The sequence below is a fragment of the Manihot esculenta genome, chromosome 16 (genome assembly GCF_001659605.2).
Source record: "Manihot esculenta cultivar AM560-2 chromosome 16, M.esculenta_v8, whole genome shotgun sequence".
Taxonomy (NCBI): Eukaryota; Viridiplantae; Streptophyta; class Magnoliopsida; order Malpighiales; family Euphorbiaceae; genus Manihot; species Manihot esculenta.
In genome coordinates this window covers 21,701,514-21,713,214 of record NC_035176.2, presented here as the reverse complement: position 1 = coordinate 21,713,214, position 11,701 = coordinate 21,701,514, and the positions used below count along the sequence as shown (strand labels likewise).

Genomic DNA, 11,701 nt, shown 5'->3' with positions numbered 1-11,701 from the left:
TGATTAAAATTAATTTAAAAAGTTATTATACTTACAATAAATTTAAAAGTTAAAGTTTTTTAATTCAAAATTAAAAATTTATGTTATAAATATGAAAACTCGTAAAGTTGAGATCTTTTTGAGCCTTATTACAATTATAGTCAATCTCTATGATGATTTATCCATTGGACATAAAAGGGCAAAAAATTTACGTTTAATCACGATTATAGCCAAGACTTTTAGAATTATATACAAACTTTTTTTTTTACAACTATTGCTAATCTTTAAAATAATTTTAATAAATTTAAATTAGTATACATGTCATGTCATTTATTATCTATTTATATTTTTAAATATTAGTTAAATCGATATAAACAATACTTTAACATTAATTAACTATATACTATAAAAACACTTAATCCAATTGTCTTAATCCATAATTTAAACTCTAAAATCTCTAATTTAAAACTAACTAGATTTAGAATTCATTTAAAATGAGGATTTCAGATTTAAATTAAGAATTAAAATAATAAAAGTTAAATGCTTTTAAGATAAATGGTTAACTAGAGTTAAAAGGATTGTTTACATAGATTTATTGAATATTTAGAAAGAATAAATAAATAACACATGGCACATGAACTAATTTAAAATTAATTAAAATTATTTTAAGAATTAACTTAATTGCAAGAAAAAAGATTTGGATACGATATTAAAAATTTTAGCTATAATCTGATTAAATATAACTTTTATATCCAATTGAACAAATTACCTTAAAAATTGGCTATAATTGCAATAAATTTAAATGTTAAAGTTTTATCATTCAAAATTAAATGTTTTAGCTATAATTATAAGTAAATGTAAAGTTTTGGTCTTTTATATTTAATAAGCTAAATTAATTTGAGTTCATAGTTAAAATTATAAATTTATAAAAAATGTTAGATTACTTTTGCCTACTGTCTCGTTTGCAAAACCTTTTCCAGACATTTCTAATATCAAAATTTTTAAAGGAGACAATTTCAAACACTGGCAGAAATATGTTTTTACAATCCTTGACATGCATGGGGTTGCTTTTGCTCTCACCACTTCTAAGCCACGAGAGGCATCATCTAATCAATTTGGGATATGAGTTTATGTAAATTAAGCTATGGACACACTATTATCAATACCCTTTCTAATAAATTGTTTGTTGTCTACTATTCTTATAAGGAAGTAATAGAAGTTTGTTATTGGCAAATATTACAAATAGGAAATGACTGAGGAAAATGACATTAAAGTGCAGTTTAATGAATAAATATTACTTTGCAAGAGGAGTTTGTTGCAATAATACTAATAGAAAAGCTGCCACTTTCATGGAGCAACTAGAAACAGCAACTTAAGCACAAATATAAATAACTTTCACTTGCATATTTAATCACTCATATCATCATTAAAGACACCAATAGAAAAGAGTTCAAAGCTGCCAATCTTAATTTGTTTCCTAAGAGAAGTGGAGATTCCCTGATCTTTAGGAGAGATCATGCCGTGAAATCTATACTAAAATGCTTGAGATCACACATTCTTTAATGAGAAGATCTGATTTTATATTTTTTTTTTCCGTGTTAGGTGCACTCCTGCTGCTGTTCAGAGGTTTGCCTAGTAACTTGAGCAAATCTTTGGTCAAGTCTGTTCAGCTGCTGCACATAATTAACTCCCTCATTGATTTTGGCTCATCTTTTCTATCTTTTGTTTTTTTTGTAAAAACATGACAAAAAGGCACAAAACTAATAGAAAAGCACTTAGATTGGTAATAGAGAAGAAGAATATATACTAAATTTGTGCTTTATCAAATTCTCCTACCCTTGAACCGTGCTTGCCCTAAAGTATTCAAATAATTTAGATTATCCACTCCACTCTTTCATCTAGATTTTTGAATTGAAGCATAACAGTATACCAATATGTATATAACTAATAATTCCAAGAGTCACATTGCAAACAATAATCCCAACAAAATCTTTGACATAAATAGGAGAGTTCAAGCTATTCACGCTCAACCATACAAATAGTCAAGTAGCATTCATGAAATAGTCACTAGACCTTACCTTAGCCAATTTTATTGTTGTTTAAAGATGGTATTTAAATCTAAAAACAAAGTATCCAAGACTTTTTTATTTATTTTTTATGAGCACTTATTCATCTCTTGCTTGGAATGTCATCACTTTTTTGACACGAAGGTACATATTTGTAATACTCACTCTCGGTTATTCAACTGGTCACAGTTTCAAGTGGCTACTAGTACTACTTATGTCACTTAACCAATGGAGTAGATTTATTTTGTGCTCTTTTTTTTTCTTTTTCTTTTCTTTTTTTTTTTCCTTGAACTCCTTATTTTTTGACAAAAGTTCCAGAAAAAATAAAAATTCATGACTTTAGCAAATCCTAATTATACTCCATTAGTGCCTTAATCATGCAAGTATACACATCTTATTCAAGTTCAACTATTTATACTTTAAGACAATTATCAAAGTCTATTAGCAATGTGAAAATCGAGACAATTACTCACATAAATACTAACATACTATTTATGATTCAATCCAAATTTTAAAGAATCAAAAGTGAGTGGAATAATCAAATTGCAATTAGCCAAAATTCCTATCAAAATTCATAAAAAGAAAGTAAAAGGAAATGCATGAAATTAAAAAAAAAATTGCAAATTAAAATAAGAAAATGAAGCATATATAATTTTTTTCCCCCACACTTGACCAATACATTGCCTTCAATGTGTATAAAAATAAAAAGTTATACAAAAAGGGTTAAAACAATACTCCCCTAGTCAAGTTGGCATGAGTAAGGCATAAGGCAAGACTCAAATAACTGGTGGAGGGAAATGGATCCTAACATGATTAAGTAAGAAGTGTAGCATGCCTTTTATATTGGCTATAGCCCATCCTATTGCTTCCTTATACTCATGAAGTAATATGATTAGTTTCTCATCTTTTAAGTGAAGTATGTGGCTAGCCTGTATGTATGAATATTTGAGGTGATTGGGTAGCAACTTTAATTCAAATTCAGGCGATTTCATAATAGATGGCTGCAGTTGTGAGTTAGATTTGGCAAATCTTTGGGCAATGTTGTCTAGTTCAAAGGCTATGCAGAACCTAAAGAATAAGTTGTTTCTTTGATTTCAACATCTAGCCTGGGACTTTGATCCTCCAAACTGCTCGTGGCTAGGGTTCTACATAAAATAACATTTTGCTTATCATCATGAATCAACTCAAATGCATTTCGGCTCAAAATATCAAGAACTCAAATGCATTTTCTATCTAGAAGTTGGGATTCTTTAATTCAAATTCAAGAATGTTATGGAGAGATTATTATATTCTTCCTTAATAGTAAAACATATTTAAGTTATGATTGTTGTGAAACTATTCGTCCTATTATAAAGCAGTATTGGCCTAACATGATTGATACTAAGTTTTACGACTCTAGAAAGTGACATACTTGAAGGGTATTATGATAAAATAGATAATTCTCCTCCTCCATCACTACTATTCCTGCCATTGCCATCCACCATTGTTGGAGTTTAATAAATTTTATTTTCCTAAGAATATAGTTCGTTGAATTGAATTTCTTATTACATATTAATAATATATAATAACAAGTAATAAAATTTTTAATTTCTTTTTAGTGCAATTGTATTTGATGATGCATGGTTTTGTGCACCATTAATATTTCAAGTCTTTAAAATTCTTAAAGTAGAATTAGAAATTATTTATATTGATTGGATTTCTAATTCTTGTGCACAATTTTTTTTTGTTTGAAGGGGATAGACTGTATATCTAATCAATATATAAAATAAGGTAATTGACAAAAATGAATATTTTATTTTGTGAAAAATTATTTTGAATATACCTCTTATTGCTCATCGGTTTCAAGTTCAAAACTTGGATATGAAATACGTTTTAAGAAAATATTTTGTTCCTTTTATTAGTAGAGTAAATTTATATAAAAAAAATATTATTTTATAAAATAATATCATATAATTTTATATAATAATAATATAAAAATTTTAATATTTGTATAACCTATGAGTAAACAAACAGCTTAAAATTATAGTTTGAGATTTAATTAAGTAGAAGAAAATGAGATATGAATGAGGAGAGGGAGAGAAGAAGAAGAAGAATTAAGGGAGATGATATAATAAGAGTAAATTAATACTTCCATAATAAATTAACAGTTCAACTATTCAAATTTAGGTGGGAGGATTTTTTAAAGATGAAATTAAAAGTGACTTTTTAATGTAAAGATCAAAATATATGGGCAAACTGATAAATATGCAAACTCTAGGAATACAAGGGTAATTATACATTTTTTACATTAGATAAAATTATATAAATATATAATTTAAATAAATTTGAGGGAGATGAGATTGAGAAGACGAAAGAGTTGGCTAGGAAATTTTAATTTTTTTTAATTATTATTATTATTATGAAAGAACTAATTGGGAAAATCTTATATCACTATCCAAGTGACATCTCTCTCATTTCCAAGTAGTTGTTAATAAACCAACGAAGGGGTGGTAGTTCCGCTGACTCCGTCCACCACCTTACTCCTCTTCTTCCCATGTCGTTTCCTTTACGTCAGAGTTAATTTATTTATTTTCTATACAAACAAAGACCAAACTCAAAGTAAACTCATCAACCGATTCTCTCTCAAGCTATATTTCTATTTCTTTCTCTTTTTTTCTTTTAAGCTAAACTACAACTTCTAATATCTCTCTTTCCATCTGTAGACTTCTGCAAAGTCTCCTTTCCACAAACGTCCCCATTTCCGTTTTCTCCCTGCTTGTTTCTCAGAAAACAAGCAGAGCAATAATAAACCAAACCAAAACCAAACCCTTGTATGATTCTTGGTTAAGGACGATCATTTGCATGGCTCGTTTCAGAGAACTTGTGTTTTCGTCTCTGATATCAGCACTTCTCGGGAGCTGTGTGTTTGGTCGTTTTGTGGTGGAGAAGAGTAGCATAAGTGTGTTGTCTCCGTTGAGTTTAAGAGCAAAACATGACAGTGCAATAGGAAACTTTGGTTTACCAGATTATGGTGGGTTCTTGGTGGGTTCCGCCATGTATAATGAAAAAGAAGCTTTAGGGTGTCAGCCTTTCGATGGTGATAAGCCTTTCAGGTCTAAGACTTCTCGTCCCACAATTCTCCTTCTCGATCGTGGAGGTAATTCTTGCTTCTATTCTGTTATGCAATCACTTGACTTTGGTATTGAACTTCTGAATTTTTATGGTTTATAATGTTAAATTTATAGAAATTACTTAATATGTTAACAATTTGATACGGAACGTTAATTATTGTCCTTCAATGCATCTCTGTGTATAGTTGTTACTGACTTTTAAATTGAAGCTCTGTCTCTGCTCTCTTTGTTTCTCGTTACTGTTGGCTTTAACCTTGCAATTGTGTTCCGTTGACTTTTCGATTAGGCCGGATTGTTTTTTTATTCTTGTTGAATTGTTGGATTAACTTTCTTGCAAAAATATCTGTCAATAATCCCTATTGGTCCTTCTAAAACAGCTATTGAGTATTTGATGTTTCATGGGATCAAAAACTTACTTTGCATCTCAATGTTAAAAGAAGAATAAGAAGAAAAGAAGAAGAAGAAGAAAGAAGTTCAAACTCAATAAGATTTGAATTAATGATATTAGAACAGTGAGTTGGCAGTCAACCAGTAAAGGGAAAAAAACCCAAAATTTGGCCCAGTAATAAGAAACTCTCATTATATAGTACTTTGCTTCAGAGTTAGAGCCTTGCAAAGCCTAGAGTAAGTGATATATCTGTATTCAGTGGCCCCATACAGAGTTAATGTTAAGTTTTTGTCTCAACACATGTGCTGTGGAGTCTCTCTATATTCATATAGATGACAGACCTAATGTATCTTGAACCCAAGGAACAAAAAAAAAAAAAAAAAAAAAAAAAATCCACTTCTTTAAATTAGTTCTCTTTTCTTGCCTTTTCTATGCTTCCATTTAGAGAATGATGAGGTGGCAACTAGGTGATATTCAAGAAGCTTCTTAAAATTTCCTTTTTTTTTTCCTTTCTTGACATCTTATGCTTTGTTGGTGTTCAAAAAGATGTGAGAAAGATAGTACTTGAAATCATACTGTTCAATAAGTAGACCTCTCTGATCAAGTCAGCTGATTAGATTCATAAAAAATTATAGATTCCTTTGATTATGTTCCAAAATTTGAACTTTCAACTTTTTGCTTATTGGAAATGTAGAATGCTACTTTGCTTTGAAAGTTTGGAATGCTCAACAAGCTGGAGCTGCAGCAGTGTTAGTGGTTGATAGTATGGATGAGCCACTAATAACTATGGACTCTCCTGAGGCAAATGGTAATGCAGAGGGGTACGTAGAGAAGATTCAAATCCCATCAGCATTGATAGAGAGATCATTTGGTGAGAGCTTGAAGCAAGCCTTGAAGAATGGAGAAGATGTTGTGATCAAATTGGATTGGCGAGAGTCGGTTCCCCATCCTGACCAGAGAGTTGAGTACGAGCTTTGGACAAACAGCAATGATGAATGTGGCACTCGATGCGATGAACAGATGGATTTTGTGAAGAGTTTCAAAGGTCATGCTCAGATCCTTGAGAAAGGAGGTTACACATTGTTTACGCCACACTATATTACATGGTATTGCCCACAAGCTTTTATTCTTAGTAGTCAGTGCAAATCTCAGTGTATAAACCATGGGAGATACTGTGCACCTGATCCAGAACAGGATTTTGGGGAGGGATATCAGGGGAAAGATGTTGTGTATGAGAACTTGAGGCAGCTTTGTGTCCATAGAGTTGCCAATGAGAGCGGGCGATCTTGGGTTTGGTGGGATTATGTGACAGATTTCCATATCAGGTGTTCTATGAAAAAGAAGAGATATAGCAAAGAATGTGCTGAGGAAGTTCTGAAATCACTTGGTGAATTCTCTTTTGCAGTACTATTTTGTGTATAATCTTTCTTGTATCAGCCTCTCTTGCTTATAATTTTATCAATACAGATCTGCCTGTTGATAAGATAAAGAAGTGCATGGGCGATCCTGAAGCTGATGTAGAGAATGAAGTGCTGAAAACCGAGCAAGACCTCCAGGTCATAGTTCTTGTGTTTTTTACATTCTTTCTGTGAAACTCTCAAGCACCCACTAAGAGAGCATAATGCTTGTAAAGTTTCCAAAACTAAACTAACTGTTGTACCTAATGTGCTCTGCTGTTTTTGTTCTGCTTTATGGACTTTAGGTTGGGAAAGGGTCTCGTGGTGATGTTACCATCTTGCCAACATTAGTTATAAACAATGTTCAGTACCGAGGTTCGTATACGAAGTTCATGTTTCCATGTGAATGAATTACATTTATTATGTGATTGCATATCAATCCATGTATACTTGATGAATGTGTTTCAGCACACTAAATTTTATTGGACATATTTTGTTCTGTATAATCTTCTGTTTGTGCAGTGATTGCATTTGATTCTGAATCTAATATGTTAGTGCTATTTCATAGGTCTTACTAATCATTTTCGTGTTACAAAATCCTACTTCTAGTAGTCTCGACTTGACCATAAGATGGCAGAGTTCGCAAGTATATTTTCTTCTATACATTTCTATGTTTGTTTACTTGTCAAAAGAGTTTATCTGGAGGGGCTTACATACATATAAAAAAGTTTTGGTTCATTGTTATTTATTATCCCCAATCTCTTTCAGCTATCTATTCTAAAGTAGACTGTACATAGGTTTAAAGGAAATATAATTTTGAATAGAAAAATAAGCTGTCTCAAAATATGACGTCTGTTTTAAACAAGTATACAAAAAAATCCAAAAAACCTGAAAATAGTGACAAAAAACTTCAGAGACCATTTTGAGGTTCTAAACAACATTTGTAGGCCTCCTAATAGGCCGGTACATAGCTAAAGGCAGGTAACAAACGTAGATTTCTGAACGAGCTTTCCAAATTGAGATCTTAATAGTAATTGCTTTTTGCCGCTCAGTCGTTGCGTTTGGGCCGGTCAGTTCGTGCTAAATATTATGGTCCATCTCGTCCGCATCATTATATATGTTTGATTTTCGCTTTGCTACCACAATCTATGTTTTATGAACTGATTCTATATATTTTTTGATAATTCTTGCTGTTCTGTCAGCACAAAATGTCAAATATGAATGCATAAGGAGGTCAGTTTTTATTTTTTAAAATGTTCTTTCCCTGCAGGAAAATTGGAGAGAACTGCTGTTCTGAAGGCGATATGTTCTGGATTTAAGGAGACCACTGATCCTCCAATCTGCTTAAGTTCAGGTTGATCTGCTTATTTTATTTTCAAACTGAGACTGTTTACTTCACAATCAAGAAAAAGATCGCTATTATAATTGTTATCGTTATTATTATTATTATTGGTAAGCTTTCTCAATTTCCCTTTCCTTTTTTTTCTAAAAAAAAATGGTATTCATAGATCTTGAGACAAATGAGTGTCTTGAAAGAAATGGAGGCTGTTGGCAGGATAAAAGATCTAATGTAACTGCTTGCAAGGTATACTAATAAAAGTTTTTCCATTGAATGAGCATCAAGGAAATTGCTCTATTTGCTTCTTTGTTAGATTTAAGTATTGATAATATTGTGAACTTTGTTAGGACACGTTTAGGGGAAGAATATGCGAGTGCCCAGTCGTGAAAGGTGTGCAGTACAAGGGAGATGGCTATGCATCTTGCCAAGGTAAATATTTTCTCCAATTTGAGAAGTAGATCTATTTTTCAATAATTTTAATGATAAATGTGGCTATACTCTTTTAGTTCTAGCCTTTATACATAGCATGAACTTGGCTATTAGAAGGCAAAAATTCTAAAAAAAATCCCTTTTGGTATTGATAAGCATTAATAATTTTGAACAATTAACATGAGCTCATACGACCTTGGCTATTCATGATGTGAGATCAGAATTTTCTTGGGAACAATTCCAAGGAAAGACTACTATTTCTGTTTCTCCTGTGCTGTCTAAAATAGGTCAAGTGAAGTGAAGCCGAATGATTAAGCATAACCCGAATTTCTTTTTATACTTGATGACAGCTTTTGGACCTGCAAGATGTACTATGGATAATGGAGGATGCTGGTCCGAAACGAAAAATGGGTTAACTTTTTCAGCCTGCTCAGTTCAGTGATTTTATGAATTAGTTATTTTTAGTTTTTAGTTCCCCCCTCCCCTTATTCTTTTTTTTTTTTTTTTCATGGTAATCAACAATTTGTTGCTTTCTATACCAAATAGGAGTCCCATTTATCAGGCTGTCAATGCCCGGAAGGCTTTCGAGGGGACGGTCATGATAAGTGTGAAGGTTATTTTCTTTTATCAGTAGTATTATTGAGAATATTTTCATCATATCCTTTTCTATTAATATAATTTTTTTAGTTTTATAAATTCTTAATAATTCTTTATTTATTTTTAATGCTGTTGCTTACCAGATATCAATGAATGCAAAGAAAGTACTGCTTGTCAGTGTGATGATTGCTCCTGCAAGAATACTTGGGGTTCGTACGAGTGCAAGTGCAAGGGAGACCTCCTTTATATTAAGGAACAAGATGCTTGCATTGGTAAGAACATTCTTTCATCATAAACCCTGTGCATCTACTGCATGTTATTTTATAACTGTCATCCTCAAGATGACCACTTTTTATCCATAATCACGGAGCTTTCAAATGAACCCACGTAGATCTTTTAACTTCCCTTCATTCATCCATTCTACAGAAAGAAACGGATCGAATTTCGGATGGTTCCTCACCTTCGTGGTCGTAGCAGTTGTTGGAGGAGCTGGTTTTGCTGGTTATATATTCTACAAGTATAGACTTCGGGTATGGCTAATACAGTCACTAGATCTTATAGTCTATACAGGACTTCAGTACCACTGAGTGAAAGCTTACCGCGCCTCTATCGGTGATGATTCATTAATGATAAACATCTCTTTCCCTTTGCAGTCTTACATGGACTCGGAGATCATGGCTATCATGTCACAGTACATGCCACTTGACAACCAACATAATAATGAAGCTACAGCTGAAGCTCAACCTCTGCGACAGGCCACATCTGTCTAAGGTAACAAATCCTTTTCCTTCTATGTCTGGTCTAACTTTTCTTCAAATGCTTTCTTACAACAGACTCGTTTGCCGTCACATGTTGTGACATTCTATCAGCTAAAGCAATTGTTTCCACAGAATATTCTCTTTAGACGATTGAATCTATTATGCTATAATTTTTTCAGATCCAATGGCAGCTCTTACATGAGGCACAGACACGTCGACTTCTTCATCGACATTACATTACCAGGACTTTGGAGAAATTAATTAGAAGTACTTCGGATAAATTTTCTTTTCTTTTCTTTTCTTTTTTTGGCTGTAAATAGAATAGTTGAGGTGTAAATTTAGCTTCAAGGATTAATAAGGACACAAATGAATCGAAGGTGGAAGAATAAACAAAAGAAGATGAAATAGTGCTTTAGTAGATGTTAGTAAATTTTAGAAACATGGTGTTCCCTGTTTTATTCAACACTTTTATATATTTCCATCTAAAAGGTAGTTTTTTTCTATTATTATTTAATGTTTTATATTCATTATATATTCGCGATTTAATTTTGTGATTTATAATTTTATTTTTTTTAAATAATATAATATTATTTTAATTTACATACTCAATCAATTAAAAATCAAAAAGAATTTTAATATTTAATTTTAAAAAATTCATTAATTTATCACTTAATTTTAAAAATTATATTAAAATATCTTTTACAGTTTAAAAAATCTATTAATTAGTTAGAATTTTATCGGTTAACAGACGCAGTGCTATATTAGCTAATCAATAAATTTTTTAAAATTTAAAAAATATTTTAACAAATTTTAAAATTGAAAAATTAATAAATAAATTATTTTATATCGATAATAGTAACTTTTTTAAAAAAATTTATGGGTAAAAAATTTAGTTAAAATTGAATGTATACACACCAATAATTCCCTTAGCTTCCATGCTTGTTCCTGCATTGGGACAGAATTGTTGACAAACAATGGCAGTGCTTTTCAGCGATCACTTTCGCCAGTCTTTTAGTCCAAATGGGAAATAACCAAGCCATTGAGTTTGTAGAATATTTACTCAAAGAAAAGGATTGATGAGTTTAAATTTCAAGCTGAATAATCGAGTGGGCCCTTTGCTTATCTTCTACGCTTGAGAGGGTGAAAACTCTGTAGACTGCCAATTATCTTGTAGTTGTGTTGGATAAGGTCCTTATGGATGAAATTTGCCAACAGAAACCAATTATTGTATGAAAAATTTTGGACAGATCTTGGAAAAAAAGATTAGAAACGAAATGGACTAAATAGTTCATGATTTTGAAAAATATGATAATTTAGAGTATTTTTTAAAATATAATAAATAAATAATTTTTTTTATTAAATTATACAGACTAACTGATTAATTTTTCTAAAAATATTTAGTACAAATATTTTTCCTAATCAAAACACAAAAAGAAAAATACTGATGAAGTTTTCATATTTGAGAGTAAGATACAATTCCTTAGCAAAAAAACTAGTATAGAATAAGATGGAAATTTGAGAGCGAGCTATGATGCAAGCAACAGATGAGGATTTGAAAGCTAAGAGAGAAAAAGAGAGAGAGAGAGAGTTATTTTGTTTCATTGTCTTCGTCTTTTTCCTTAACACGCACACGGCAGA

The 11,701-nt window shown here is 31.3% G+C and overlaps 1 protein-coding gene across 1 annotated transcript; it reads left to right on the top strand.

Moving 5' to 3' along the window:
- Positions 1–4,634: 4,634 nt before the first annotated feature.
- Positions 4,635–10,572, top strand: LOC110604249 (vacuolar-sorting receptor 6). The gene is made up of 13 exons (XM_021742397.2): positions 4,635–5,181; positions 6,238–6,930; positions 7,011–7,099; positions 7,246–7,315; positions 8,211–8,294; positions 8,449–8,525; positions 8,627–8,708; positions 9,059–9,141; positions 9,255–9,321; positions 9,449–9,577; positions 9,732–9,835; positions 9,959–10,076; positions 10,243–10,572. The coding sequence occupies exons 1-12, from the start codon at positions 4,887–4,889 to the stop codon at positions 10,073–10,075; spliced, it is 1,890 nt and encodes a 629-aa protein (XP_021598089.1). The 5' UTR covers positions 4,635–4,886; the 3' UTR covers position 10,076; positions 10,243–10,572.
- Positions 10,573–11,701: the final 1,129 nt, after the last annotated feature.